Source organism: Trachinotus anak, unplaced genomic scaffold (assembly GCF_046630095.1).
Source record: "Trachinotus anak isolate AG129_WGS33_773 ecotype Australia unplaced genomic scaffold, CSIRO_AGI_Tana_v1 ptg000032l, whole genome shotgun sequence".
Taxonomy (NCBI): domain Eukaryota; kingdom Metazoa; phylum Chordata; class Actinopteri; order Carangiformes; family Carangidae; genus Trachinotus; species Trachinotus anak.
This window is the reverse complement of record NW_027273883.1, coordinates 10,948,941-10,975,329: the sequence shown is the minus strand read 5'-3', so window position 1 is coordinate 10,975,329 and position 26,389 is coordinate 10,948,941. Positions and strand designations below refer to the sequence as shown.

Here is a 26,389-nt window from a genome sequence, read left to right as displayed (position 1 = left end):
GAAAAGACAATAAGTGGAAATATAATAAATGTGGGGCTCACTGATGGTTGAGTAGTGTATGTGAAACGCGTGCTATGGCCTTCACAACCACCAGATCCCAATCAAGTTGAACTATGGGAAATTTTTTTTTAAAGCCGCACTGTGAGCATGGCTAAAAACAGATGAATACAGTAGTTTCCTTAAGAGAAAAAGAAACACACATACATACATTTCCTTTAAACACAATAAACAAACTGTGAAAAACTGTTGACTTTTTTATTGTAGTCCATAAAAACAAATAGCAATGATAAAAACAACAAGGTGGTAACAATAATAATAATATTCAATAATGTAAAACAACATAACAACAGACAGTAAGAAATTAAATTAACTTAAGATTGCCATCATTCTCTAAACCATCCCATGTACCTAAAAGCCATTGCAGGTCCATATTTTGGGGCGAACTCAGAAAATTCTCCAGGGATCAAATCTGTGGTGCGGTTAGGAATGTCGGATGCTGGTTGGGGTGTGAGCACAGAGAGCTGATCCTGAATCGGGTCACCTGATGGGGCAGGTGGAGGTTTGGGATGGAGGGTGCGGATGCAGGAAGAGGTAACATGTCTGACTGACTGATAGAAAAGTGAGTAACAGTCTCTCAGTGTGGGGGCATTCTGCAGTAGAGATGCACATCAATATGCCCTGTTTATAGATACATAAACACACACACTCACAAACACACACACACACATACTCTCTTCCACACACATACAGGTGAGGACATTAGAGTTGAAAAAAAGTTAAAATTTCACAACTTTCTAAAGGTGAAAATGAGCACAATAAAATCCCTTGATTTCTTTAATAATCCAAAAGTTACTACAAAGCACCAGTATACTCCAAACATGCTGCTTTTATCTCCCGTCTATCCTCGTCAGCTTCATGATACACATAGTTACATACACACGTTTTGACCCTGCTGTGAGACGGAACAGGACAGGTCAGTGGAGCTGCCCGTAGTACAGTCACAACGACAGTGCTCAGGTTAGAGGAGTTAAATCTAAATCCCAGTGGAGGAGAAAGACTTGTTTCTAGTCTGCCACAGAACGTGAACTGATTCTTTCATTCACTGCCATCCTACATCTACAGTTCCAGTCTTTCCAAATCAAAGTCCAGCAGCACAGCTGAAGTTCTTCTGAGTCCGGAGATGGGTTGTGGGTGCAGAGCGAGGAGGACTAACCTGACTGTGCTGTACATGGTGGTTGAAAGGGGGAGGACTTCTGCTACATGGCGGTGAGGTGAGGGTGACTGGCCTCGGTCAGTGAGCGTGAAATGTGCGAGGTGATTGGTCAGCGCGGCACCTGCATCTGCTGTGAGGTCTGTGACTGGTTCTGAGCAGTGACGTCGGGGCCCCGGCTGGCCAATCGGCTGAGGATGTTCCTCTCTGACATTTGCAGCCGCACGGCGACGGGTGGTATCCTAGCGATTGTCGCTGGGAGACGCGTGACGTCTGCCTTCATGTCACTCAGCAGTTCCTCCAGCTGTTTGAGAACTGGACATACAACAAAAAAATAATGTAAATGAAGTGAATCCGTTTTTTGTGTGTGTTTTTGGTGAAATTCAGGGGTTCAAACTTGCCATATTTTTTTTAAAAATGCAGTTCAGATTTCACTTCAGGAAATGTACTTGTGTGGTGTGGGGAAAAAAAAAGGACAAGAAATAGTGTAGGTGGAGTTGTAAGCATAACCTGCAGGAGCAAACATTGCTATCTAGCTAACAACAGCAGTCCACAAAACTGTAAATCACACAGTGTTTTATCAAACACTTTACTATCATCAACCTCTATCGCTGTCCTGCAGTTACAAAACAAGAATATGAACCATCAATATTTCCTGCATGAATCCAGCCATGTCTCTTAAACTGGCTGGATGTGCTTTTTTTGGCAATGAAAAGGGTGATGTTTTCAAATCATTATAAATTAGAAATGAGAAATGTTTTACCCCATGTGTTCAAATGAGAGAGTTAGATCATGTTTTAAACAAGGAACATGTAATCAAGATGTAATTGGAGGTGGTTGCTACCAACCACCCAGTTTTCGTAACAAGAGAATATTGTGACCACAAAGACCCACCCTGCCACTAATAAGCAACCAAACTAGAACTGAATGGATTAGGCATTTAATCAATTAGTCACTGGACAGAAAAGTCATTGGCTACTATGATATTTCATGTCTCAATGGCGATAAACCAAAGGCCTTAGGGTTCTGGATTGTTGCTTGGATAAACTTAGATATCTGGAGATGCCAACATAATATGATGCACATTTTTCTAAATTTTCTGATATTTAATAGCCAACAAATAACTATATTTGATAAATTGATAATGAAAATCTTGGTTAGTTGCAGCCCTAGAGTTCCAGAGGCAGATTTCTCTCCAATCTCAGATGGATTACTGGCTGGTAGAAGAGCTTTCTTCCACACACAGTAATGAAAAGCTGCCCTTGTTCAAACATGGAAACTGCTCTATATTTAACCACAGTGTCGCACTTGATGTGTTTGCTGATTACGTTGGCAACCATGACTGGAGCCCAGATATTTAAATGTGTTTACACCACAGCTAATTTTTTCATACTCCTGACTCTGTCACGATGGCGGCCAACATTTCGTTCTCTCTCTCACACTCAAACACAAGCTCCTCTTATTCAGAAGCTTCTTACAGGAATGAAAACTGCTGTCATAAACACAACAGATTGTCATGACTCGGGCTAAAGGGATATTACTGGTAGATGACACTGCAGATTATCTAAAACAATGCTCCTACCACTCACTGCAGTACCACAGAAGCACTCAGGCCTGGCTTTATGGTATCCTGTCATTTAAAAAATGTTTTTTCCTGTTGTGGCAGAAGAACACATAAGAGGCTGCCCCTTTTGTATAATGCACAGTTAGTGAGAGCAAATACTGTTTTTTCATTACAATGTCCATGTTAATGATGTACAGCTCCTCCTTGCAGAGGATGTACAGCCTGCTAAGCATGAGTATGAATTTGTGTTAAAGCCTTATTTCATTTTGCTCAAATCCAAAGTGCATGAGAAGCCTCTCTGCACCTGTCTCTTACATATGTTTTACCTTTATGCAGCACTGCATTGGCAGGCTTGTTTCCAGACATGGACTCCTTGCTAAGGTGCTGGTGGGACTCGGCGAGACACTCCACCTCGCTGAAGCGAGTGTTTAGGGCCATGGAGGGGTGGGCCGGGTCTTCTGTCATGTTCAGGTAGGCCGCCCTGCGCAGCTGCTCCTCGATCACCAACGCCTGTTCCAGTAGCTACACCGGAAACACAGTAAGATACCAAATGCCCAGTGAGACATGATGAAGACACACAGACATAGAGTAACACGCACAGAGATGGGGAAATGTGACCACAGTGAGAGCTCAGGTCACCTTGAACCTGCGGGCCAGAAACTTGTTCTTGATCTCCAGGAAGTTTCCTCTGCTCATCTCCCCTTTGAAGGGCTCATTGAGGATGGCAAACCTCACGTCGTTCTGCACATCCTGCCACCGAGCGTAGCCGTGTCTGAGAGACGCTGGGGTTAAGTGCAGCAACATATTCTCATGAGGGTGCTCTGGATGCTGTGTGGGTACACTTTCAAAAAACATCCTTGTCCTACGCTTATTTTTCACTAATTTTTCATGAAGCTGAGCTGATTTTTTTTTTTTAAGCAAGTTTTAAGAACAATAAATGCTGATTATTGGACATGGACAAATTTACAATTAAGGGATTTGGCCTAGTAAAGCTGTACACTACAGAAACTCCCAAATGTAAAAACTAATTTAACTTTCATCTCTTTTTTGAGGTGTCTAATTGCAAAATCTGGCTGGAGCTGCAACTAATGATTATTTTTACTGGTAATTACTCTGCCATTTACTTTTTTATCTGTTGTTTGATCTGTATAATATCAGAAAATAAGGAAAAATGCCAAAATCACAATTTTTTCCAAAGTGCAAGATGACCACCTCAAACTGCTTGTTTTGTCCAATCAACAGTGATGTGACTAATGTTACAGGAAGACAGCAATCACACTTCACAATTTAACTCAATCTTTCTGTCCAAAAAGGTCATGCATTTCAAAGGATACTGTATGATGCCAGCCAGCAGCCAGTAGTCATGGCGACGGTGCCAAATCTCAAAAGTCTTCTTGGTGACGGTGGCTGCCCGCTCTTCATTCTGCCACAGAGAGTGAAGCTCTGGAAGAGAGGGCAGAGAGGTCAAAAGACTGAAGTGAAAGAGAGAAAAGAGAAAAGAAAAGACAAAAATTGTGTGTGTGTGTGTGTGTGTGTGTGTGTCCACCTGTGAATCCTCCGTCAGCAATGTTGAACATGAACCTCTGCTTGGTGGCTTTCTTCTTCTCCTCGCTGACGTTAACCACCGGTGCAGCTGTTCCTCCGTCTTTGGTGTTTTCTCCATTCTGCAGTTTGCCAGACTCGTCTGTTTTCACGCCGTCCTTCTCCTCTTTTTGCTCTGTGAGAAAATAACGGACAAATAGAGACATGACTGCGACTAAGTTTCAAAGTCAAGACACCCTCTCAATATGGGAACGTTCAAGGAAATAAATGATGGTACCAAGGGTATTGTTTCAATCTTGTAATTAGCTTTAGACATTTAGCTTTATCTAATGAATTCATTCATGACACAGGAAGGATGTCTAATTTTTATATCTTAGTTTATATTGAAATGCACTTAATTTCAAAGTGTGTGTGTGTTGACATGGACTTCATGCATGTACCTTTCTTCTCCTCTGCAGCTGAAGTGGTGTCCATCTTTTCATCTTTGCCCTCCTCCACTGAAATGAGAAAAGCACAGTTGGAATCACAGAGAAGGGAGACTTGAAGATTTTGAAAACAGTGTTATCATTTATCTCACCCTTTGACTTGTCCTCCTCTGAATCTGTCTTGCCCTCCGAACCTTCACCCTTAACAGCAGGAGTGTCCTTCTCCGCCATGTCAGATGTCTTGTCCTTCTCTTCTTTCTCCTTGCTCACGTCTTCAGCCTCCTTCTCCTTCCCATCATCTCCATCTCCTGTCTCCTTCTCTTTCTCCTCCTTTCCTGCAGCAGAGTCCACCTCTCCTTCCTTCTTTTCATTCACGGGGGACTTTTCAGACTCATCTGGGATTTCAATAATCTATGGGAAAGGAAATTGCAATCAAATCTGATTGCCAACTCCGGAACAATGTTACGACTATAAACAAAAATGAGTAAAAGCTGAATTTACCTCTGGATCATCTGCCTTCTTGGCTCCTTTGCCATCCTCTCCCTCCTTCTTCATGTCTTCTTTGTCCTCTGATTTAGACAAATCCTCTGTAGAAACAGAGGACATGTGTCTATCACTAACCAAAAATCACATTTCATTTTTGAATCTTAATGTTGTTAAACATCTGTGTGTGGTGACCAGGAGTTAGTCTTATGTTTTTAGGGATGTTAACCACAAGAGGGCATCAGTGAATACACTGACAGTCAGGTCAAATGTCTGCCTGGCTCTGAGCAAAAACTAAATGGTTAACAAAAAATATTTCAATGCAACACAAAGAAAACAATGGTTCTCACAACTTCCAGTGTTTTAACAGGGATATGACTTGAATTAGGGCCTAAAGTTTGAATTCATGTTACATTTTTTAAATTAAAGTTATTTTGGTGGCATGTTTTGCCTTTATTCTGAAAGCTGAAGTGAGAGAGAGACAGGTAAGTCAGGGTGAAAGAGAGGGGATGACATGCAGCAAAGGGCCAGGGGTCGGATTCACCCCAGGCCACTGTGGTTGGTACTAATCCTTTCTGGTACGCACTCTACCAGGTGAGCCACTGTGGTGCCGCAATTCATACTAAATTACAGTTGAGGTAAAAGTTTGGGTAAGCATGTGGCACTGAGGTTAAGACTAAGAGGAAACAGAAATGCACATCATTTTCTCAAAGCATCCTCATGAAGACAGTGTTACAACGTGTGTGTGTGTGTGTGTGTGTGTGTGTGTGTGTGTTGGTTGTCATTTCAAAAGAAATGTCTCTTTTAGTGTTTAACTATGCATCATGAAAGTGTAATGAAATTACCCAACTGAAGAAAAAGCAGCATGTTTTTCTTTATTCACGTATTTACTCAATTCTGCAGTGTGTGTGTGTGTATAATATACACTATTAGTACAGGTAAGAGCTGGGGTTGAGATTGTCAAGGTTAGGGGGCCTCACAAGTATAGAAAGACAAACGTGTGTGTGTGTGTGTGTGTGTACCTGGCACAGGAGTGTTGGGCTGTGTGTCTGCAGGGGTCCCAGTAGAGGGAGTCTTTGGGTCTTCACCAGTAGCCAAAGCTGCAGCCCTTTTGTTCTCCTCCAGCTCTGCCATCCAGGGCATTGACCACTGACCATTCACATGCTCAAACTCCTGCACCTGTTATTAATGTCAATCTATCAGTCAGTTTATCCCCCAATCAGCTATTTAATATTTGAATTTTTTTTATTTATTTAAATCAGCGACTAACTTTGGATGACATCATTTCTACTCTTTATTTTCTACCTGTAAAAACATACCTTTTTCCTTATAAGGGACATCACACCAATGCGAGTAAGCACATGTTGCCTCGACAGACCCTCGCGCGGGACGCCATCTGCGAAGGTCTCAGCTCCATCAGCGCCCGGCTCACAAAGGTGACGCATAAACAGAGACACGTAAGCCCTGCAAACGTGTGAAGTAGAAGGTGAAGCAGGCACATTTTCTGCACATTTCACAGAAAATGGACTGCAAATCAAACAAAATGATGAAAGCACTACAATCATGACTGTTAAGAAGTATTCAGAGTGCTTCTAGTGCAAACATCCCAGCATATCTATACCAAAGTAACACTACTTCTTTAATACTATACTTTGAGAAATATGCACTTTTTTGACTCATGGAGACTCACTTGAATTCTTTCTCAGATTTCCCTCTGAGGTCCCGCACCAGCCATTGGTTGGTGAAAGCATCCTGAGGAGGCATCCCATAACGCATCACTGCATTCAGGAAAGCCTTCCTCTGCCGTGCATTAAAGCCCAACACCTGACAGGTGATGAAGAGATTCAGGTGTAAATGAAATGATTCAAGCATTTCATAAACAGAAGTGAAGGTAACAAAAAAAAAAAAGACAACAACAGTAACAACAGCCAATTTTCAGGGTTTCTTGATGTTTCTTCCTGGTTGGTAGTTGACTTGGAGGACAAGTTTCTCAGGTTTGTAGTAACATCTCATCTGTACATGAGAGTAATGAGAGACCAGATGACTGTGGGGTTGTTAGAAAACTCACCTCAATGTTCCCACCAACGCGGGCCAGCAGCGGAGGCAGAGGTTTGTCCCTGTCGTTCCTCAGCCCTTTACGGTTTGGTCTGCGGGCATTAGCTAAGAGAAAATGAACACTGTCAGTCTATCTGAAACTCAGTGTACATTCAAGCCAACACACAACCCAGTGAGGCAAATAAAAGCTGAACCGAACTGAAATGCTGATGTATGATCATGTGTGCTCTTAACGTCCTAAAGTTTTTCTGTGAAGATGTTCCACTTACGACTCATCATGCCACACTCTGATCCTGCTGAAGCTGTCCCTCCTCACAATCTCTTCACACTTCTACATTATATGCTTCTTCTTTAAGCGTTAGCACTTTAAGACCAGTTATAACTGAAAGCAGTGTTGTACTGTACTTCATTTAATAAAAATGAATTAACAGAGCCATAATTGAATTAAACAAAAATAAATAAAATGAGCACTGAACATGTACATCTTATAAATGAATTGCCAAATAAATAAAAAGACATAAAAACTATAAATATAACAATTTGTTCTGAAACAATATTGAGTGATATTTTTCTACACAAAAAATTGTGCATTTCAAACCAACTTAATTAACAGTAAATATGAACACAGTTAATCACTTTAAAGTGCATGCAGACAGTTCAGCTTGTTGAGAAACCGTTGATTTTAAAATTCTTTCCCTGCTTCTTTGCTCTTTTCCTTCTCTTTCTGTCTTTTCTTGCCTCTCTACGCTCAATGCAGATGATGCAGCGACAAGTGCTGTTTCGTGAGCTGTTGTTGATGTTGTCAATGAGGATATCGTAGCTGTCGTCTGAGTCTGAATAAACATCTGCAGGGGCGGTTCGAAGGAGGTTAGTCAATGACACAACTGGGGCTTGGAGAACAGAGATTCCTTATAATCTGTACTTAGTCTAAACAGGAAGGTCCAACTCCAAGTTGTTGGGATCAATTCTTAAACTTAATGATTACCTTTCAGATTCAGTATCTATGTCTTCACATAAATGGTTCAGTGCAGTGACATAAGCCACTTTACCACCAACACGCACGCACGCACGCACGCACGCACGCGCACACACACACACACACACACACACACACACACCTATGTCTTAACAGCAATGATCAAAACAGTGAGCCTTACCTTCAGTCCGTTCATCAAAGTCCTCGTCGCCCTCCTCTGAGGCCACCGAGTAATCAGATTGGTTATCTGACTGATCCTCCTGCCAGTCTGCACAAAGCATAAACAGAGGAATATTGAGGCGGGAGGAAATAAAAAAAGGACAAAACTCCTCACTACCAGGACAGAATCTAATCGAGGCGAGATAAAGCACGTCCAAGCTCCACATGGGGCTGCTTTCATTACGCAGAGGGAGCTGCTATGTCAAAGCACACTTTTTGCACACAAATTAACAACAGAAGTATTTTTTTCAATTTACTCTTACTTTTGCAAATAATAAATAGCAGGAAAAAAAAATGGACCACTTTGATATATAATGGTATGATGTAAAAAACCTTTTACACACAGCTGATGGGCTGAATCTACACTGACCTTACAACTGAATAAACTAAAAGAGCAGGAGCAATTCTTAACAGAATTAGTAGTTTGACTCCTTTGTCAGTCTTGGTTTAACACTGTCCAATCATGACCATCAGTTAGACTTTTGACTAATTAAGATCTGTTTAATATGTTTTCATTTCCATAAACATATTTAATAGCTAATAAAAATGAAAATTAGATGTCTTTCTTTCAATCCTGCAAATTCTGATACTTCTCTTTGCTGTTGTTGTTGGTGATGGTTACAGAATAAACCAACAGTTACTATGCCATCAGCTTTACTATCAGCACTTTTTTTTTTGGGTGTCACTTTCATGTTGTTTTTGTCATTGCATCTTCAGAGTAAAACCGCGAGTGGCTCACCAGTCTGTGTTAGAGATTTGAGGGGACTCTGGATTTCATCCAGCAGCTTTATCCAGACAATTTTTGTAATTCTGGTCATAAGACAGGCCCCAGGGTGCAAAACATTCTTTTTCTAAAGATGTTCAGTCTTACATGTACATGTACATTCAAAATAACTGACTACAGTAACATGTTACTATCTATGCCCTATCTCAAGCCAGAAAAAAAAAAAAAACTTCATGCTATGCACTCACTGTATCTCCTACCATATTACACCAACACCACACAAACACCAACAACACTGCACAGCACACACACACAAGAAGAGGTTGCATTATATATTGTTCTGTACCCTGTCTTATACCTCGGTCCTCCTGGGAGCCATCATTATAGTTGACTGGTTTTCGAGTTCTTTTGCCTTTGCCCAGATTGCGGGCGAGATCCTCCTGCTGCTGCTCATAGTGGTGTCGAAGCAGCTTCTCCCAGTAGTCAGGATCAACACTTTCCTCCTGCTTGATCACCTCCCTTTCCACCTCCTCCTCCTCAGCAAAAGAAAACCATTAATTATATGGAATACATTCAGAGTGCAAGTTTGTGGATTTAGCTTTTTGAAATTTTAAAGACAATTTGTGCAGGTCAAAATAAAAAAAAAAAAAAAATATCTGTACAATGCTGAGCGAAAATGTTAGATCTAAATGTAGTTTTCTTTTAGATAATTTTACTACTACAGAACCCTCTCAACTGCGTAACATCTAAGTTGAAACAACATGATTAAGTTCTTACCTCATCGTCTTCGTCTTTGACCACGTACTGAGCCACTTTAAAGGAGCTGAGGTATTCATTCATGCTCTGAAGCTCTGTGTCGTCTGTGGCATCCTGATTCCTGTCCAGCAAGCGGTCAATTGCATGGTCGTCGTAATGGATCACACTGCTGTCATCCTCCTTGTTGTCCCCTGAAAGCAGAATAAGTCACATAAAAAGAAAGGAAGCGGAAACTAAATTTAATCCCTGTAACATCTGTCAGATCAGACTGGCATTCCAGTGATGGAGTGATCTTTCCACATCAGTCAGAGGAGTAAAGAGTCCCTCCACAGTTTCAGGGTCAATCCAAAATCCCTTATCTAAACCAGGGTTAGTATCCTGCTTATCTCCCAAACACAAGACTGACAATGTTCAGTGCAGAACAATAAAATTTGTCAAACCTTAAATGTTTTCAGCAACTGAACAGCCACCCATTGCAGACCTCAACTTATGGTATTCTATTCTTTTCTTTTTTTTTTTTCAATAAAAATAAGCAAACAATAAAAAAAATCCAGTAATGATCTGTAACAGCTGTTGCTTTTCAGGAAATGCAACTCTTTTTATCTTCGTAAATTTTACGTTGTCCAATGACAAAATCAATTCACTTCTGTTTTATTTGTAAAAAGTAAAAAGCAGATAAACATAACAGTGAATGATTGACAGAATCCTGGATCCTGAAAAGAAATACTGTCTGTGGCAGTGGGTTAAAGTGAACTCACCGTCTCCAACTTCATCCTTGAACAACTCTTCAGTTCCAAACTTGAGGATATCATCGAGCTCCTGTTTGGACATGGAGCCTGTCTTAGAGCCGAGACCAGGTCGCACCACCAAGTGGGTGAGCATCATCTTCTTCTTTGCCACCTGGTGGAGGGAAGTAAGTGGAAGACAAAGAAGTGATGAGCAGGTTCTCACAGAATCCTGACATAGCTGACACAGTTTTTAGAGGTATGTATCATTTCTTGTAGTGTTCATTTTCACAGACCTGTGTGATCCTCTCCTCTACAGAGGCTTTGGTGACGAAGCGATAGATCATCACCTTCCTGTTCTGGCCAATACGGTGAGCTCTGCTGAACGCCTACAACACATGAAACAAACAGCATAATCACCTATCATCCAACAAACAAACAAACAAACTGACGCAGGTGGGTTGGTGCATACCTGGATGTCATTGTGAGGGTTCCAGTCAGAGTCGTAAATGATGACAGTGTCGGCAGACGCGAGATTAATGCCTAAACCACCAGCTCTGGTGGAGAGGAGGAACGCAAACTGGGGAGCACCGGGAGCTGTTGGGATGAAGAACAGGGAAGAAGAAAATTAGACACTGAGAGCATGCCACAGCAGCTGATTTTAGGAAAAACAAACAGTGTGTGCACACGTCTCACCATTAAAGCGATCAATGGCCTCCTGTCTCAAGTTGCCAGTGACTCCTCCATCAATTCTCTCATATTTGTAACCTTCATTCTCCAAGAAATCCTCCAGCAGGTCCAGCATTTTGGTCATCTGAGAGAAGACCAGAACTCTGTGGCCTCCCTCCTTCAGCCTCCTCATCATCTTCTGGAGCAGCATCAGTTTTCCTGAAGACTTGGTCAGAGCATTGCCCTCATACATGCCATTTGGAAGTTTTGGTGCCTCCTGCAATCAAGAGAGAGAAGCCGCACAAACTGAGTGCATTAAATACGTTTTAACACGAAGACATAAGTCAGTGCTACAACACAACATGCACCCTGTTTACCACATAGTTGTGTGAAAAACATGGATCGTACTGTGGCAGCTGCAGGAAAGAGGTAGGGGTGATTGCAGCACTTTTTGAGGTCCATCACCACATTGAGCAGAGAGACTTGGTTTCCTCCTCCACGAGTGTTTAGGGCTTCAAAGTTGCGTGTTAGGATGAACTTGTAGTATTTCCTGGGTTACAAGAAAGAAATAAGTAAAATCAGACAGATGAAAATATATTATACACATGTGGAGAATTCAGATTTTATACTTCACATTATTCAAAATAAAAAAAAAAAAAAAAAACTAATAATCTAAAAATAATCTAAAAATGCCGGTCTTCAGTTTAATTTCGATGACTACTAATCTCTTATTACATACTTCTGCATGGGGCTCAGCTCCACTCGAACAATGAGCTCAGTCTTGGAGGGCATGTGTTTGAAAACATCAGCCTTCAGCCTCCTGAGCATGTGTGGTCCCAACATGTCATGCAGCTTCTTGATCTGGTCCTCTTTGGCAATGTCCGCAAACTCCTCAAGAAACCCCTCCAGGTTGCTGCAGAGAAAAAGAAACATAAATAAACCCAGAGTCAACGCGGGCGACTACATTGTGTCTGCAAGACAAGCCACATGCGCAGTGGCCACATACTGACTTGAATCTCTCTGGGGTCAGGAAGTTCAGCAAGTGGAAGAGCTCCTCCAGGTTGTTCTGAAGAGGAGTGCCGGTCAGCAGCAGCTTGTGTTGCAGTGGGTAGTTGTTCAACACCCGGAAGAACTAGTAACACATCAAGAAACAAGGCACAGGAAACACACATTGAATTTTGGACAATTTACAATATAAACATGACAACAAATATATAACAATATATAGTAGTTAATATTATCATGTGCAAAATAGCAGTATGCAGGTATACAAAAAATCTGAAAACAAACACTTGTACAAAGCAGTGTTTGTTACCTTGGACTGGTTGTTCTTGAGTCTGTGTGCTTCATCCACAACCAGACAGGCCCATTCAATGGAACCCAGCACAGCCTGGTCAATGGTAATCAGTTCATAGGATGTCAGCAGAACATGGAACTTGACTGGTGAGTCTTTCTGTAAAGCGCAGAGAAACAGGGAGATTAGTTAAGCTGCCGAACACGGAAAGAAGCAGAAACACTTACGAGGGCTGAAAGCAACTGTTTCCAATGGTAATATAGTGCCACAAGCTAAAACAGGTGGCTGAATGTTTGACAGCATTAAAATTTTTCATACCCATTATCAATACTAAACATCACAGCAAGTCCTAACTTGCAGGACACCAGTAAAAGCTGATCACTATTAATATATCTCATTTGGTATCATCACTCTCCTCCACTTTTTTTCTTACCTTCATCTTGGAAGCCTTTTTTCCACCTCGGATTGCATTTCCTTCAAAGGAAAACTCGTTCTCTCTGATGACAGCCCTGCTGTCTTTGTCCCCTACATAGGTCACCACGTACATGTCAGGGGCCCACATCTCAAATTCTCTCTCCCAGTTAATGATGGTCGATAGGGGAGCACTGACCAGAAAGGGACCTTTGGAGTGACCCTGTACCAGTGGAAAACAAATGTGGAATCAACATTAACATGTAAAAATGCTATTGATTTATTTTCAGATAAATAAGGGAGATATGTAAATAAACTACTGTATTTGTCTAGCCCTGCCTTTAGGATGGAGTTCCTTACTTTGAACTCATCCCCTGTAATGGACAGAGTTACTGTGTGTCACATGTCTGAAACCCATCAACTAACATTGATTGACAGGGGAGGGCAGACTGGACAAAATAGTGTCAGTAAAATTAAACATGCAGAAAATGTATTTTTGTCTCCAGCATTTAGATGACAAAAAAATTATTATAATCCTTGCAAGATGCTCATATAAACACTACCCTACCTCCTTGTACAATGAGTAGAGGAAGACAGCTGTCTGTACAGTCTTTCCTAAACCCATCTCATCAGCAAGAATAGTGTCGGTGGCCTGAGCCCAAGAAAACCTCAGCCAGTTCAATCCCTCCAGCTGGTAAGGATGCAGAGTGCCTCCTGTGCTGTCCAGGTAATCAGGCTGCCGATCAAACTTGATGGTGGGCTGGAAAAGAGAAACAGGAAGACTATCAGTTCCACAGCTATAATAATTCAGGTTACTTTTCACTCTGCCAGGGGAGTAAACCTGACGAGCAGCCTTTATTTTATAATCAATAATACATCAGTCTATTGCAAAACTTTATCTGGCATGTTTCTGGTTTCACAATGACCAAGGTTGTGTTAAAGAATAGGAAAGTCTGTTTTCTTTTTTTGGTTCAAAGTTTCAGAATACCTACATCTACAACTGGGTTAGCCGGTGGCCGCTCTGCCTTCTTCACTTTGACTGGCTTCTTCAGCTTCTTGCCAGGTCTGCCCTCTTCACCCATCATCAACTCTCTGTAAGAGGAAAGAGCAGTTTTGGGAAAAAACACACTTCCTACAGTGGCGTGTCTAATTTAGGAAAAGCACTATATGACCCTTTGTTCATCTCTGCATACCTGTGATTCCAGTAGGTCTGTTTGTAGGTGTCGTACTCAGGAATGTCCATGTCTTCACTCTCCCAGGTTGACTGGTCATAGGGCAGATCTCTCCATTTAATCAGGTAATGTACGTTGTTCTTTTTATCAACACTAACATGAAAAAGACAGAAGTGCAGGAAAGACAGAGTTACCATAAAGCAGTATTACTGTGATTATAAGTTGTTATTGTATTTTGTCTTTAAACAAGTAATTGACAATTTAATATTCTCCCTAATTTTTCTTATGTGATGAAATTATATTGAATTGACAGTCATATAGTTTTAGACCAGATATCTTTTTTCTACTTAACTATTTTAGGTACTAACATTTATGAGTTATCAGGACAAGACATAGAATCTTTACACCACTAACTATAGAAATGCACATCAAGACCACATGAATAATCCTTTAAACATCTGTTAAAACTAATTCTGTGTCGGTTCCAAACCTTTATAGTAAATTAAATCTATTTGTTTTCAGGGGTAAATGCATATTTCTTATGAGACTATGTCCTACCTGTGGTTGAGGATGCGGTGGATCATCAGCCACTCCATCTTGACTCCGTAACGGTAAAACTCCTCTTCCATGTGGACAAAGAGAGGATCTTTGTTCTTCCTCTTAGTGCTCTTGCCATCATCACCTTCGCCTCCAAAGTCCACAGGCGGTGGTTCGTCCATGTCAGTCTTCCTCTGGTAGTTACGGAACATCACCTGGCAGTTCAGCTCCAACTGGGAGAGAGTGACAGGGGCGTTAAAAAAAAAGCCATCTGACTGAGTGCTGAGTTTGTGTGTTATAATTGTGAGGAGAAGCAACAGAAAAATGTGCCACACTTGCACAAAGACAGCCAAACAATGCACATACTCAGCTACAGGTGGATACAGTTTCAGAGAGTGTGTGTACCTGTAGCTCCAGCACCCAAGAGCAGTGCCAGTAGGACATATTGCACCATTTGACAAAGAACTCCCTCTCCCTGCGTCCCACCAGCGGTGGGGGATCAGGAGCATCAGCAGGCAGATCAACAGGCCGGGGAACGGGTGTGGGGGCTGGTGGCTCCCCCCAGCGCCAAGTCAAAACTTTCTGGACTTTTCCCTTCATTGGTGGACACTGTCAGGAAATGCAGAGGAAATAATTTAGAAAAAGTGATGCTTATCAAAGAAAAGAAGCAATTTACCACTGACAAGAAATTCTGTCTTCAAAAAGAATAGAAATGGTGAAAAGACGTGAGAAATCAGCAAAAATAAAAAACGTAGGACTGGCATGGTTTGTCTAAAATACTGTTGGTAAACTTACCCACAGCAAAAGAAAAAGCTCTTTAACTCCAGCACAAGATGGAATCTGCAATCTGTGTGCACGCCCACATGAGCTCATGCACGCACACACTCAAATGCACCAGTACACGGCGCTCACCTTGCAGCGGGGGCAGATCCATTCTCCATTGGGGATTTCAGGGAGAGGAGGGTTGAGGCAGTGGATGTGGTAGGAGGAGGGGCAGGTGTCACAGCAAAGCAGCTCCCCTCCATCCTTGCACACCCGGCAGAACTCGATGTGGTGGTCATCTTCCTCCTCCACCCCTTCATCTCTCCTGTCTTCCTCGTCCTCCCCTTCGGCCTCAGAGAGATCATCCCTGGCCTCCCACTGGATCCCCTCCTTCTCCTGGTGCCAGAATTACAGACAGAGGGAAGTGGAGTGTGTGTGGGAAGGGGAGGGGAGGGGGATGGGGGCGTGGGGGGGGGCATGCAGGGAAGGTATGCGGAACGGAGTGAAAGGAAAAAGAGAGGGGGGGGATTAAAAGGGCGCGGGGGGGTGGGGGGTGGTGTGGTGGGTGGGTGTGTGTGCGTTGTGTGCGCGTTTGCGTGTGGAGCCATAGCAGAGGGGAGGGAGGGAGTGGGAGGGGAGGAACAAGAAGAGGAAATGGGGGATGGGGGGCGGATAAGGCGTGTGGTGGGGAATAGGAGAGGATAGATGGGAACATGAGCAAAAGGTTGCCAGGTTGGGGGGGGGGCAGTAGAGGACAAAGAGATATGGAGAACACAAAAATCGGTCATAATCCTTGCTAGTAAAATCCATTTCCTAACAATCAACTCTCATATCCAGGAATGCACCTCCACACAACAGTGTTTCAGAGACAGGTGTCATTTTTGCCCTGCTGTTTCATCAGGATCAGTCTTCTCTAATGTACGACCTAATGGCCTTCTCTGCACAGCACTGAGGGCTGAGATTACAGTACTCACACAGTGTGGGCAGCTCCACTTGCCCTCAGGTGCCTTCTCCATGTCAGGGTCCAGACAGACCATGTGATAAGCTCTGGGGCAGGTGTCACACAAAATGATCTCTCCTCCCTGTTGGCACACTTCACAGTAGTCCTGGTGGTCTGTCTCATATCCGTCACCCTCTTCCGTCTCCACTAAGAGAGGATGTTCACAGAAAAGTAGCAGGAAAAATGAGGTACTGGCAACTAGACACAAGAGCAGTAATAGCCTTCATCTTGGCCTCGACTTTGACTTTGATCAGATTTGACAAAACAAAACCTCCGGAGCAGACTTTTTATTTCAGCATTATTTCCATTCCAACCTTTCTTCTTTTTCTTTGCGCTTTTGGGCTTCTTCTTAGGACGGCTGCTGCGATTGGAGCCATCTGACACTGAGAAACTCCCATCGTCAAAGTCACTGTCACCATCTGGTTCGTCTTCATCGCTCTGATGGAGTGACAGCGAGAGAGGACATCAAGAATAAGACAAATATGTGGTTATATTGTAGTACACTATCAATAATCTGATTCCGGTGATTAAATAAGCGGAGGGCTAGAAACATGAGAATTCAGTGACAGAAACAGGATCTTACAGAGGAGCGCTTCCTCTTGCTGTTGAGGCCCCCTAGTTTGATCTTCAGTGGAGCCACTTTTTTGGGTTTGGGTTTGGGTGGAGGCTTAAGCGAAGATTTCGACTTCTTGCGAGCATTAGGACCTTTGAAAACCCAGAGTTTAAGAAAATAATTTTATTATTAGTGATTCTAATAATAAAGACAAAATAAAACAAGGAAATTGTTCCAAGTCCATGAATAAAACACCTTGTTTTAAGTCAAGTACAATTATAATAAACTTGTAATAGCCATATTCTTCATTTGCCCTACTGTACCTTTGCCCTCTTTGGTCTTGGCCTTGCGGAGCGGAGGTGGTGGGGGAGCAGCAGGTGTTGGTGCGGCAACAGGAGTCGAAGCAGGTGTGGGTAAAGGGGCAGCACTGGTCTCTGCCCCTCCGTCTGTCCCTGCCACCACCATGTTCTCCACAGCTGCAGCCACGTTGGCAGCTGCCAGAGCTGCATTGGCAGTGGCGCAACCCTACAGGGGTACAGAGCACACAATCAAAGACTCTGCTCTCTACTGTCAAAACACACAAGAGGACAGCAACATATGAAAGACAAATCTCATTCATTATGAGTCAGAGCTGCAGCTTTGTTCAGAATTTCAATACCTTAAGTGGGTTGTTTGTGCTGAATTCTCTCCACTTAGCCATCATCAAAGTCATCATCTTAGACACAGCAATTTTGGGGTTCTTAGCTGCAATTAAAGGCCTGAGGCCATGACAGTTACAACAATTGTAGTTATTTATTTTCATACATGCATAGCTCCTTAATAACAAGGTAGAGGCAAACAATAATACTGTTAACGTAAAAGGGGTTTCTTACCTAACAAACTGGCTGAAAGCCTTGTAGTTGGTGAGGGAGCTGTAGTCTTCCTGAGTAAAGACGTGGTCAATGTCTTTCATGCCCCAGGCCTCCAGCAGCTGGGAGGAGCTTTTAGGCTGAGGCAGGAGGAGAGAGGTTAAAAAGAACAACCAGGTGAGGTTAGTTTGATGTGTTAGCCCTGAAGGAAATAATTATCCACTCCTCAGCTGAGTCTGGAGGAATCTTTACCTGGCAATCATCATCATCATCCTCGTCATCTTCTGGTTCAGGTTCTTTGCGTTTGCTCTTTGAACTGGACGAGCCTCCTTTCTCTGCCGCCGCACCTCCTTTCTTCTTGTCTTTAGCAGAGCTTAAGCGTTTCTTCTTTTTCCTCCCGGGGGCATAATCACTTCCTTCACTCTCTGACCGCATACCTCCCTCGTCTGCATCTCTCTCTGCTGCTTCGACTCCAATCAGGTGCTCTGGGGAGCTGACTGGCAACTCCTACAAGACAAAGAATGACTCTGCTCATTACCGCAAGACAATGGTGCTTTATATGCATCACATAAACTATATATTAAACATTACAATGACATCCTTTCTTATTTCATTCATTGTAAAGATCATGCAACTCTGCGTGCTGAGGTCTGCATGGAAAGTCACACAGTTCTCTGCCCTGTCATCCATGAAGCAGCATGGGTCAGTGCATGATTCGTCACCAAATTCAGGCAGAGACACAATCAGACACTAAATCTGTTGGCCAACCGACAGAAAACTACTTGACGATGATTTTAATGACGAATTAATCCTTTTTTGTACCGAAAAGCCTGTCATTTTGGAAGGTACAAACCTCATTTTTCTAACAGCTGAACTTTAAAGTGCATTTTTACACTGAATACAGATTGTGGATTTTGTCTCTCGCACTGAAATAACCCTAGGAAGGGCTTTCTTTGTGATCATGGAAAAGATTATAGTGACATGTCTGTATTGCTATCCTTTCACATTTTTTTTTTTTTTTTTTTTTTGAGTGCTAAACATGTAGAGTTAAGCATTTCTATCAGTGGACAGCACACTGACCTCTCTGATGGGTCTCTGTCTCTTACTGCTCCTGCTCTCTCGGCTGCTCTTCTTGGCTTTCTTCTTCTTCTTGGACTTGGGTACCTCGTCTACGTCAGACACAGCATCCTCCGGCTCGTCCTCATCTGCCGGTGACAACATGCTGTCATTAGTGCGAGGAGACACGGCGCACACACACGGACAGGAGCGCTGCCGCAGGCCACAGGGAGAAAGACCGAGGACCGCGCACTGGCACGGCTTGGCAGATCCATCCGTGCACGCCCACACGCACACGCACACGCACACACGCACACGCACACATAGCGTGAATGCCACAACAGCACAGGTTGAAACTTGTCTTTGAAACTTTGACAGTTCACGCCCGCACTCGCGAAAACACACGGGAGAGGATTGTGGAATAAAGACGGATAAAAAAAAAAAAAATGACAACAAACACTTGCTCGCCAAGTTAGCTTAACTATGACCGATCATGGCGAGTGACGGACGGCCCCAGCCGACTACTCCTGGCTAGCTTTAGCTAACGTTAGCTTCTCGGTGAAGGCGAGCTCAAGTCACAGGGAGATGGACCTTCCTTCAGAGGAGGGGAGAAACAAAAAAAAAAACGAGCTTACCGTGGAGAAGTGAGTGCTCGTCCGCAGCTCCAAAGTCTTCCCTCTCATCCTCGCTGCCCGACATTTTCCCAGCGTTTTAATTTAATTTCTTGCTGGTCGAATTAATCCCTCCTAAACCTTGCTCCTCGGTCGGCGAGGGAGGAGGGAAAATGACGTGGGACTGTTGGAGAATGGACCGGGGGTGTCCAGGAAGGGAGGGGGTGGTGGTTGCTGGAAAATAAATAAATAATAATAAATGGCACTGGTTGGTAGCTAATCCTTACTCGTCTCCTGTTATTTACGTAGCATCTAATTGTCCACCTGTGCACTCAAACAAGTTGGCTAACTAGATTATCTGTGCACTGACATGATCTGTTGTTGGTTTGCAGGTATTTTTCTACACAGGAGTGAATGAAGCAAAGTGTGACATCCAGCGTTATTTCCAAGTGTGAGCGGCAAATTCGCACAGTCGAGTTAAAACAACACATCAGAGAAAAGTTTAAACATTGAAACCCCACATTCACACATGAGAAACTTACTGTAGAGTGTGTGTGTGTGTGTGTGTGTGTGTGTCTGTGTGTGTAGTCCCGGGTCGAGGTGAGCCCTCTCTTTCTCGGTGCAAGAATTAACAGAAGTCAAGCTGTTTGTGCTGCAGTTGTTGTCATTAAGTGTTCATTCATCAAGCCCAGCTGAACCAATGATCAGCGAAATTAAAAAAAAAAAAAAATTGAGCCGTCAATGACCCAAAACACGTTGCTCCGTCCCCCTTTTCTCTCTCCCCCAGCCTCACAGGCAGAGCTTAGCTAACATCCTCACAAACACACAAAGGGGGCAGACATCCCATAATAACCCCCCCCCTCCCACACTCACACAGGACTCTGCATAGTTACCTCGCAACGGACAGACCATAATACTCAGCCTGCCCCCACCCCCTCCACCGTGCACGCGCCTGCGCTCGCACACGTACGCACGCACACTGCCACCACCAGACATGCACATGCACACTCCTTCCCCTTTCCACTAGTAGTCCCAGCCCCCTTAGCAACCCCGTTGTCATGGTGACACCCCCCCTCCCTCCCTGCTCCCCTCGACAGACCATAATACTCCAGCAGCAGTAGCAGCAGCATACATCCCATAATATACAACTCCTAAAAAGACAAGAAAGAAAAAAAAAAAAAAAAATACCAGTCACGTGGTCTCCAGGGGAGCTCAAGTCCACCGGTGACAGACCATAATACTCAGCGATCATCCACCTGAGAGTGGGCACGACTACTCCGAGAAGTCAGAGAGCCTTCACTTTTTGTTCCTGTGCGATCCACACACAGGTAGACCACAAGCCAGTCGTGCAGCGTTGCAGGTCAAACGGGCCCCGCTGAGCTCTGGGGTAAGGGGGGGGGGGGTGCAACAGGACTGGATGTGTGTCAAATACTTTGATGCTGCTGTAACGCTGCCCAGCATCCCTGGTGCAGGCCGAGGCCTCAGCACACCACTGTTAGAACAGCCACACGAGTCTCCATGACCGAGAAGATAGTCGTCACATCATCTTGTGGTCAAGTCCTTCGAGTGCAGCAGAGGCCAACAGGTGCTCAAGCGTACGAGAGCGATGGCAGCCGCGCGTCTCAGCAGTACCACTTTGGTCTGATGTTGTGTCGTGCGGGTCAAAAGTGAGTGAGCTGATGCAGAAGAACGCACAAGATGTCGCTTGTCAAAAGATGTCTGGAATGCAGTAAATAAGACTTGAGCTGCTGCACGTTGGAGACCCATCAAAACAGTAAATATAACTGTGAACGCTTCTTGCCAAGATTTGACATTCAAGGATCTAAGCACATAGAAACCACATCAACTACAAATGGCAATTATACTGTGCAAAAGAATTAAGTTAAACATCCATTACATGCCTGCTACAGATGCACACGTGTCTGCTTGGCCCTGGTGCTGCAGCACATTGTGGCTCTGTGCTGCCTACTTTGTAAAATCTCTTTGAAAATAAATAAATGCCAAATGATGCTTTTGGCCCAGCAGGGTCTGTTTTGTTCTTAAAACCATTTCAAAGTAAAAGCACTTGAAAGTCCAAATAACAGCTTAAAAAGGAGCTCTTGAAGGCCAAATGTGTGTCTAATCATTTTTGAATAGACACCTATTGATACACTGTGCGAGAGACTCACGGATTTATCCTCTCTAATTTCTGTTCTATGAGACTGAATCAGATTTGGGTACGTGCAGAAATGATACTTCCAAGTCCGTCAAGTGTAACATATGCCAAGAGTTAAACGAGTGCACCCAGAGCGATGGCAAGTGTACATCATACTAGTATCTCGTTCCGATGCTGCAGGATGCAAGTCACAGGCGAGCGGGTTTCTCTGAATCGCTAAAATTGATTCATAAAAACACACAAATCACTGCCTTCAAGTTCTATTCAGTAAACAATACCTGAGCTGCTGCACGTGAGAGACCCATTAAAGTGGTAACTATGACTGTGATGAAATGGCTTTTTCAATGGTACTAGAACTTAATTAAAATATCCAATACATGCCAGCTGCAACTGCACATTTCAATCAGGAGAGACCAATAAGAGGAACGAAAGAGTACGAGAAATTTTAAGTAAAATGAAATTTATTGTGTACGGAAAGAATAGACTTTGTTGTTTAGACCCCAGGAGGAAGTGGATCACCATGGAGAGTGGTCCATAGGTTTAAGGTCCTTCCAGTTAGAGGAAACTCTAATTGGAAGGACCTAGACGCGGGTGGTGGTGATGAGGAGTGGAGCTTGATGAAGGGAAACTTCTGATCGGTTGGTTTGATCGGAGGTGGTAAAGAAGTGAGTAACAAAATGATCACGGTGCTGAAATCACAGCAGAGAGAGATGAACACTTTTAAGGTTTGACAGCTTACAAGTGATTGGCTGAAGGCCAGCGTGCAACAAGTCCTATTTGAAATGTTTCGACTCAAATCAGAGTTTAGTTGGAGCATTTGAAGGTCCCACGTAAGTCTGATCATTCTGCAAACAGACTTAGTGAGAGACACTTACTCGTTATCTCACTTAAATCCACTGCTTCACACTGAATCGGTTTTGGTTATGTACAATTATGTGACGCACACACATACAGAAATTTTGTTTCCCCTGTAACTTAGTAGCTTTTTAAGTTTAAGTTATTTAAATTATTTATTGAACTTATTCCACACTGACCATCTCATATCCAGTAAATTCCATATCATCTTCCTCCAGCAACTTATTGAAGCTTTGTGATGTTTACAATGAGCAGCTCTTTCACTTTATCAGTTTGATGCTTTGTGCTTCATTTTCTGAACATTTACCCCAAAATTCATTGGGATACATTTGGTATGCAAAGAAACCCTGGGATCTCTACTAAAATCTAAAATAAAGTTCAGCTGGTTTGAACAATGCTTGACTGCACATCATAAGTTTGATTTGACTGACTGACCAACTGACAGACTGCTGCTTGTTAAGGCGTAAGTGAGATGGATGACCATGGATTACTATTCATTTTACTTTAATTTTATATAATAAAACTCTAGAGTAAGAACGATATTATTAAATTCTTCACTGTTAAACAGGCATGTAATCATTAACTTCCTCTGCAGAGTAAACCTTTTGACTTGTATGTCTGTGCTTTGCTGCCTGAAGGCCAGGGGTGGATTTATGGGTGGTAAAAAATAGTATTTCATACATAAGCTGCATCCATTTTGGTCTTTTCTTGTTCATAGAAACAAAGATTCCTCTTGTATCAGAGATTGTATTTTCTGCATGAACAGGGCTGGGGCGGTCAAAAAGGCCTTCCACTGCTTCCTGCACTTCAATGGCCACTCTGCAATATTCCCCACAGTACGGTACATGCAGATAGCATAGCAACAAAGGCCTATGTCTGGCCGTTGTCTGTTACTATCGCTTGAATGCCCCTTACACATGCATGTATGCGCGTACACATGAGCTCACGTGCAACGCCGTCACCAACACCTCCTCCTTCTCCTTCTATCCCATATACACAGCTATCTTTCCACCTCACGCACATACTATACACCTCCCGTGCCACAGCCCCCCCCCAACACCACTATCACTCCATAATATTCATGGGTCGTCCATTCCCTCTGCCCCCTCCCCCCATGTGCACACAGCTCACCACCCACTCTGCCGCCCCCACTTCCCTGCCTGACAACACCACCGCCCGCCATCCCATAATATTCATGCACACGCTCCGCACACATTCATACACAGCAGTGCATTCGGTTCTTTGTTGGCAGAGATGCCTGAGCAATGTGAGCGTGCTCATGCACGGCAGTCATGTTCCTGCTTGATATGATTATTCCATCTGCACTCTGCTGCTGAGGCAGGTAGCCCTCGAGTGCACAGAAGTACCAATGTGAATGAAGGAGAGAGCAAAAGGTGGTGGGTCACACTCCTATCTCATAATGACCTTGGGGGGGGGGGGTGTGTTCATGAAGTCCAGAGTTACCCTGAGGCAATCATCTCTGAATGAGGCCAATCATCCATCCCATGGTTAGCATCAGTGGACAAAGTAAGACCAGTTCGGTTGCCCCACCTCACAGTCTCTCAAAGTCTGCTGCTGCCTCCCACTATAACCGAGGGAATGCAAGTCATCTCTATGTATATGTCATGCTGAAGCTTTAACAAGCATCTCTTTAGGCTCTGCAACCTGGCTACAGTCAATCAGTACCAGACCATGTCAGCATGATAAAATGTCCACAAAACGGGGGAAAGATAAAGATAAAAAAAAAAAAAAAAGAGGGCAAGTTATTTACGAGAGAGGGGTGAAGGGATGAGCACAACAGAGGCGCCGGACATGACAGTGGCCAGCTCATCACCATGGCGTTGCTGTGGGAGACAGAGGAAGACGTCACTTGGAGAAACAGGGGACACAAAGGAGGAATACGACATGAAGAGGACAAAAAAGGAGGGACGGGGGCCTAGAAGAAACCTGTCTTTACAGATATAGACAGAGGAAAGTGTGTGTGTGTGTGTGTGTGTATGAGAGAGAGACTGAGAGGGTGTGTGGATGGGATGACCATTTCTGAGGAACTGGGTGTCAAAGGGTTCAGATAAATTGGTCATCAAATCCTGGACTGGGGCTGAGCAAGAAATAAGTTTGTTTCGTCAGGTGCAACAAGACTGTAGCACAATCCTCAATTTTTTTACTTGAATGGCCTCTGAGATTTAAAAATGAAAAGTCTTCAAGGTTCAATATTGATAAAATTATGGAAATTAGTGCCCCCATCCTAATCAACCAATGCTGATTACAAAGGATACAAGATAAATACCCATAAAATAAGCATGGATAAAAACATAAATCATAAATGTAACAAAGCCAAAATGCAGTCACTACAATTTGTTCAAAATTGAGTTAGCATAAGAGTCTGACATCTAGTCAAAAATTGTCATCTCGTAGAAATTTGTAGTTTGTAAACCGTGAAGACAAAAGCTAGGTAAAAACTTACTGCAGTGACTGTCCTCTGTAGTTAAAGCCTGCTGGTAAGACAGCCACAGCTAGCCCTAAAGCTAACGTTCCCAATTTTTCCTACCTGTAACTGAAAAATTTAATTTTGATGCTTCAGTATCTTAGTAATTGAGTTTGTTATACCCCATGAATAAGGCACAAGCTGCATCTACATATAATCATAATGGAGAAAAGAATGTAACACCAGATTAACTAGTTCACTAAAAGCTAACTAGCCTAGTTTAGCAAAGTAGCTGACCAACTGCAGTTGATTATTATGGCTCTACGCTAGATGACTGCTGCATAGGCTGTGGTGGGATTAATGTGATTATGTGCAGATACGCTACATTTAAATCACACATTTAATTGTTTTAAATTATAGAAGAAAAAAAAATCATGCAATATAGTTTATGTTATGCTGGCTTTTCCCCAGTGTTACACTTTGGCACAAATCAATAGGTAAATAGTATTTTAGGGACTTTTCTCAAACATTAAATCCACACACATAATGTAATTCCATTTATGTTTCACAAACCTGCTTTGTTATTCTTTGCTGCTTTTTCCTAACCCCTGTGTAACACCGATCCGCTCTCTCCTTGTGCCCTCCTTTCCCTCCTATCTTGTGATTTATTTGCCTCAGTTCCAATATTTGTCGGCAGTGTGTTTTCTTCCCCTTGTCTAAATGTCACCCCTTCTTCTAAGACAATACAGGGAGTGGGAGAGAGGGAGAACGAGAGGGCAAATGCAGGGGAGATAGTAGAAGGGGAGGGGAGGGGGGCGGGAGGGGGGCTCGTAAAATGAGCAACAAAGTTTGGGAAAATTAAACATTAGGTAAGAGACTTTCTCACATGCATATGCACACACGCGGAAACAGAAATGCTTTGTCATTGTTTTTCATGTGAGCATTTTGCAGGACACCTCACGTCAATCAGTACTCATATTGAAAATTTCAGTAAAAGAAACAAAAGAGTGGAATTTGTGTTCTCTGTTTGGAGTTTCTCTGTAACAAAAGCACTCCAGCAGACACACATGAGCGTGCATACACACATTAGGAAATAATGGGACACATTATTACGTTTGAGATAATCATTTAGAAGACTGTAGCCCTCTGTCTCCAGCACAGGCTCAGATTTGAGGTCTCACGCCAAACAAACACAATAGGGCATACTTACACTCTAAATACTTATGTAGTACAACTATTATCCTTTTTCAAAGCCTCCTCCTCCCTCGGCATCACTCCACACCCAGGATCACGCCTGTCCTCTCTCTCCCACCCTCACTCTCTACCTCCTTTATAACCCATCACTCCCATCTCACTTCTCTC

The 26,389-nt window shown here is 43.2% G+C and overlaps 1 protein-coding gene across 4 annotated transcripts; it reads right to left on the bottom strand.

Moving 5' to 3' along the window:
* Positions 1-241: 241 nt before the first annotated feature.
* Positions 242-20,410, bottom strand: chd4b (chromodomain helicase DNA binding protein 4b). Of its 4 annotated transcripts, none has more exons than XM_071470414.1 (40): positions 20,135-20,410; positions 19,617-19,826; positions 19,006-19,130; positions 18,178-18,432; positions 17,950-18,065; positions 17,736-17,835; positions 17,401-17,602; positions 17,108-17,229; positions 16,839-16,962; positions 16,499-16,671; positions 15,675-15,920; positions 15,168-15,371; positions 14,784-14,995; positions 14,247-14,378; positions 14,046-14,145; positions 13,622-13,813; positions 13,076-13,276; positions 12,664-12,801; positions 12,359-12,480; positions 12,088-12,261; positions 11,757-11,898; positions 11,376-11,625; positions 11,152-11,276; positions 10,976-11,068; positions 10,713-10,854; positions 9,976-10,145; positions 9,545-9,734; positions 8,437-8,523; positions 7,293-7,384; positions 6,915-7,048; positions 6,544-6,688; positions 6,247-6,403; positions 5,243-5,328; positions 4,894-5,152; positions 4,757-4,813; positions 4,321-4,491; positions 4,109-4,217; positions 3,414-3,546; positions 3,101-3,296; positions 242-1,525 (listed from the first exon to the last, which is right to left on the bottom strand). In XM_071470414.1, the coding sequence occupies exons 2-40, from the start codon at positions 19,678-19,680 to the stop codon at positions 1,323-1,325; spliced, it is 5,943 nt and encodes a 1,980-aa protein (XP_071326515.1). In that variant the 5' UTR covers positions 19,681-19,826; positions 20,135-20,410; the 3' UTR covers positions 242-1,322. The 4 variants fall into 4 exon arrangements, with proteins under 4 accessions (XP_071326515.1, XP_071326517.1, XP_071326516.1 ...); XM_071470416.1 differs by having other exon boundaries at positions 9,557-9,734; XM_071470415.1 differs by having other exon boundaries at positions 9,545-9,731; positions 20,135-20,409.
* Between the last annotated feature and the right edge of the window lie 5,979 nt (positions 20,411-26,389).

Bases quoted from the DNA above. Each gene is read 5' to 3' on its own strand.
- chd4b (XM_071470414.1), bottom strand. From the start codon at position 19,680: ATGTCGGGCAGCGAGGATGAGAGGGAAGACTTTGGAGCTGCGGACGAG. The intron at 17,230-17,400 runs GTACAGTAGGGC...GGGTTTTCAAAG, and splicing joins CAAGACCAAAGAGGGCAAAG to GTCCTAATGCTCGCAAGAAG. The intron at 7,049-7,292 runs GTGAGTTTTCTA...ATCACCTGTCAG, and splicing joins GCGTTGGTGGGAACATTGAG to GTGTTGGGCTTTAATGCACG.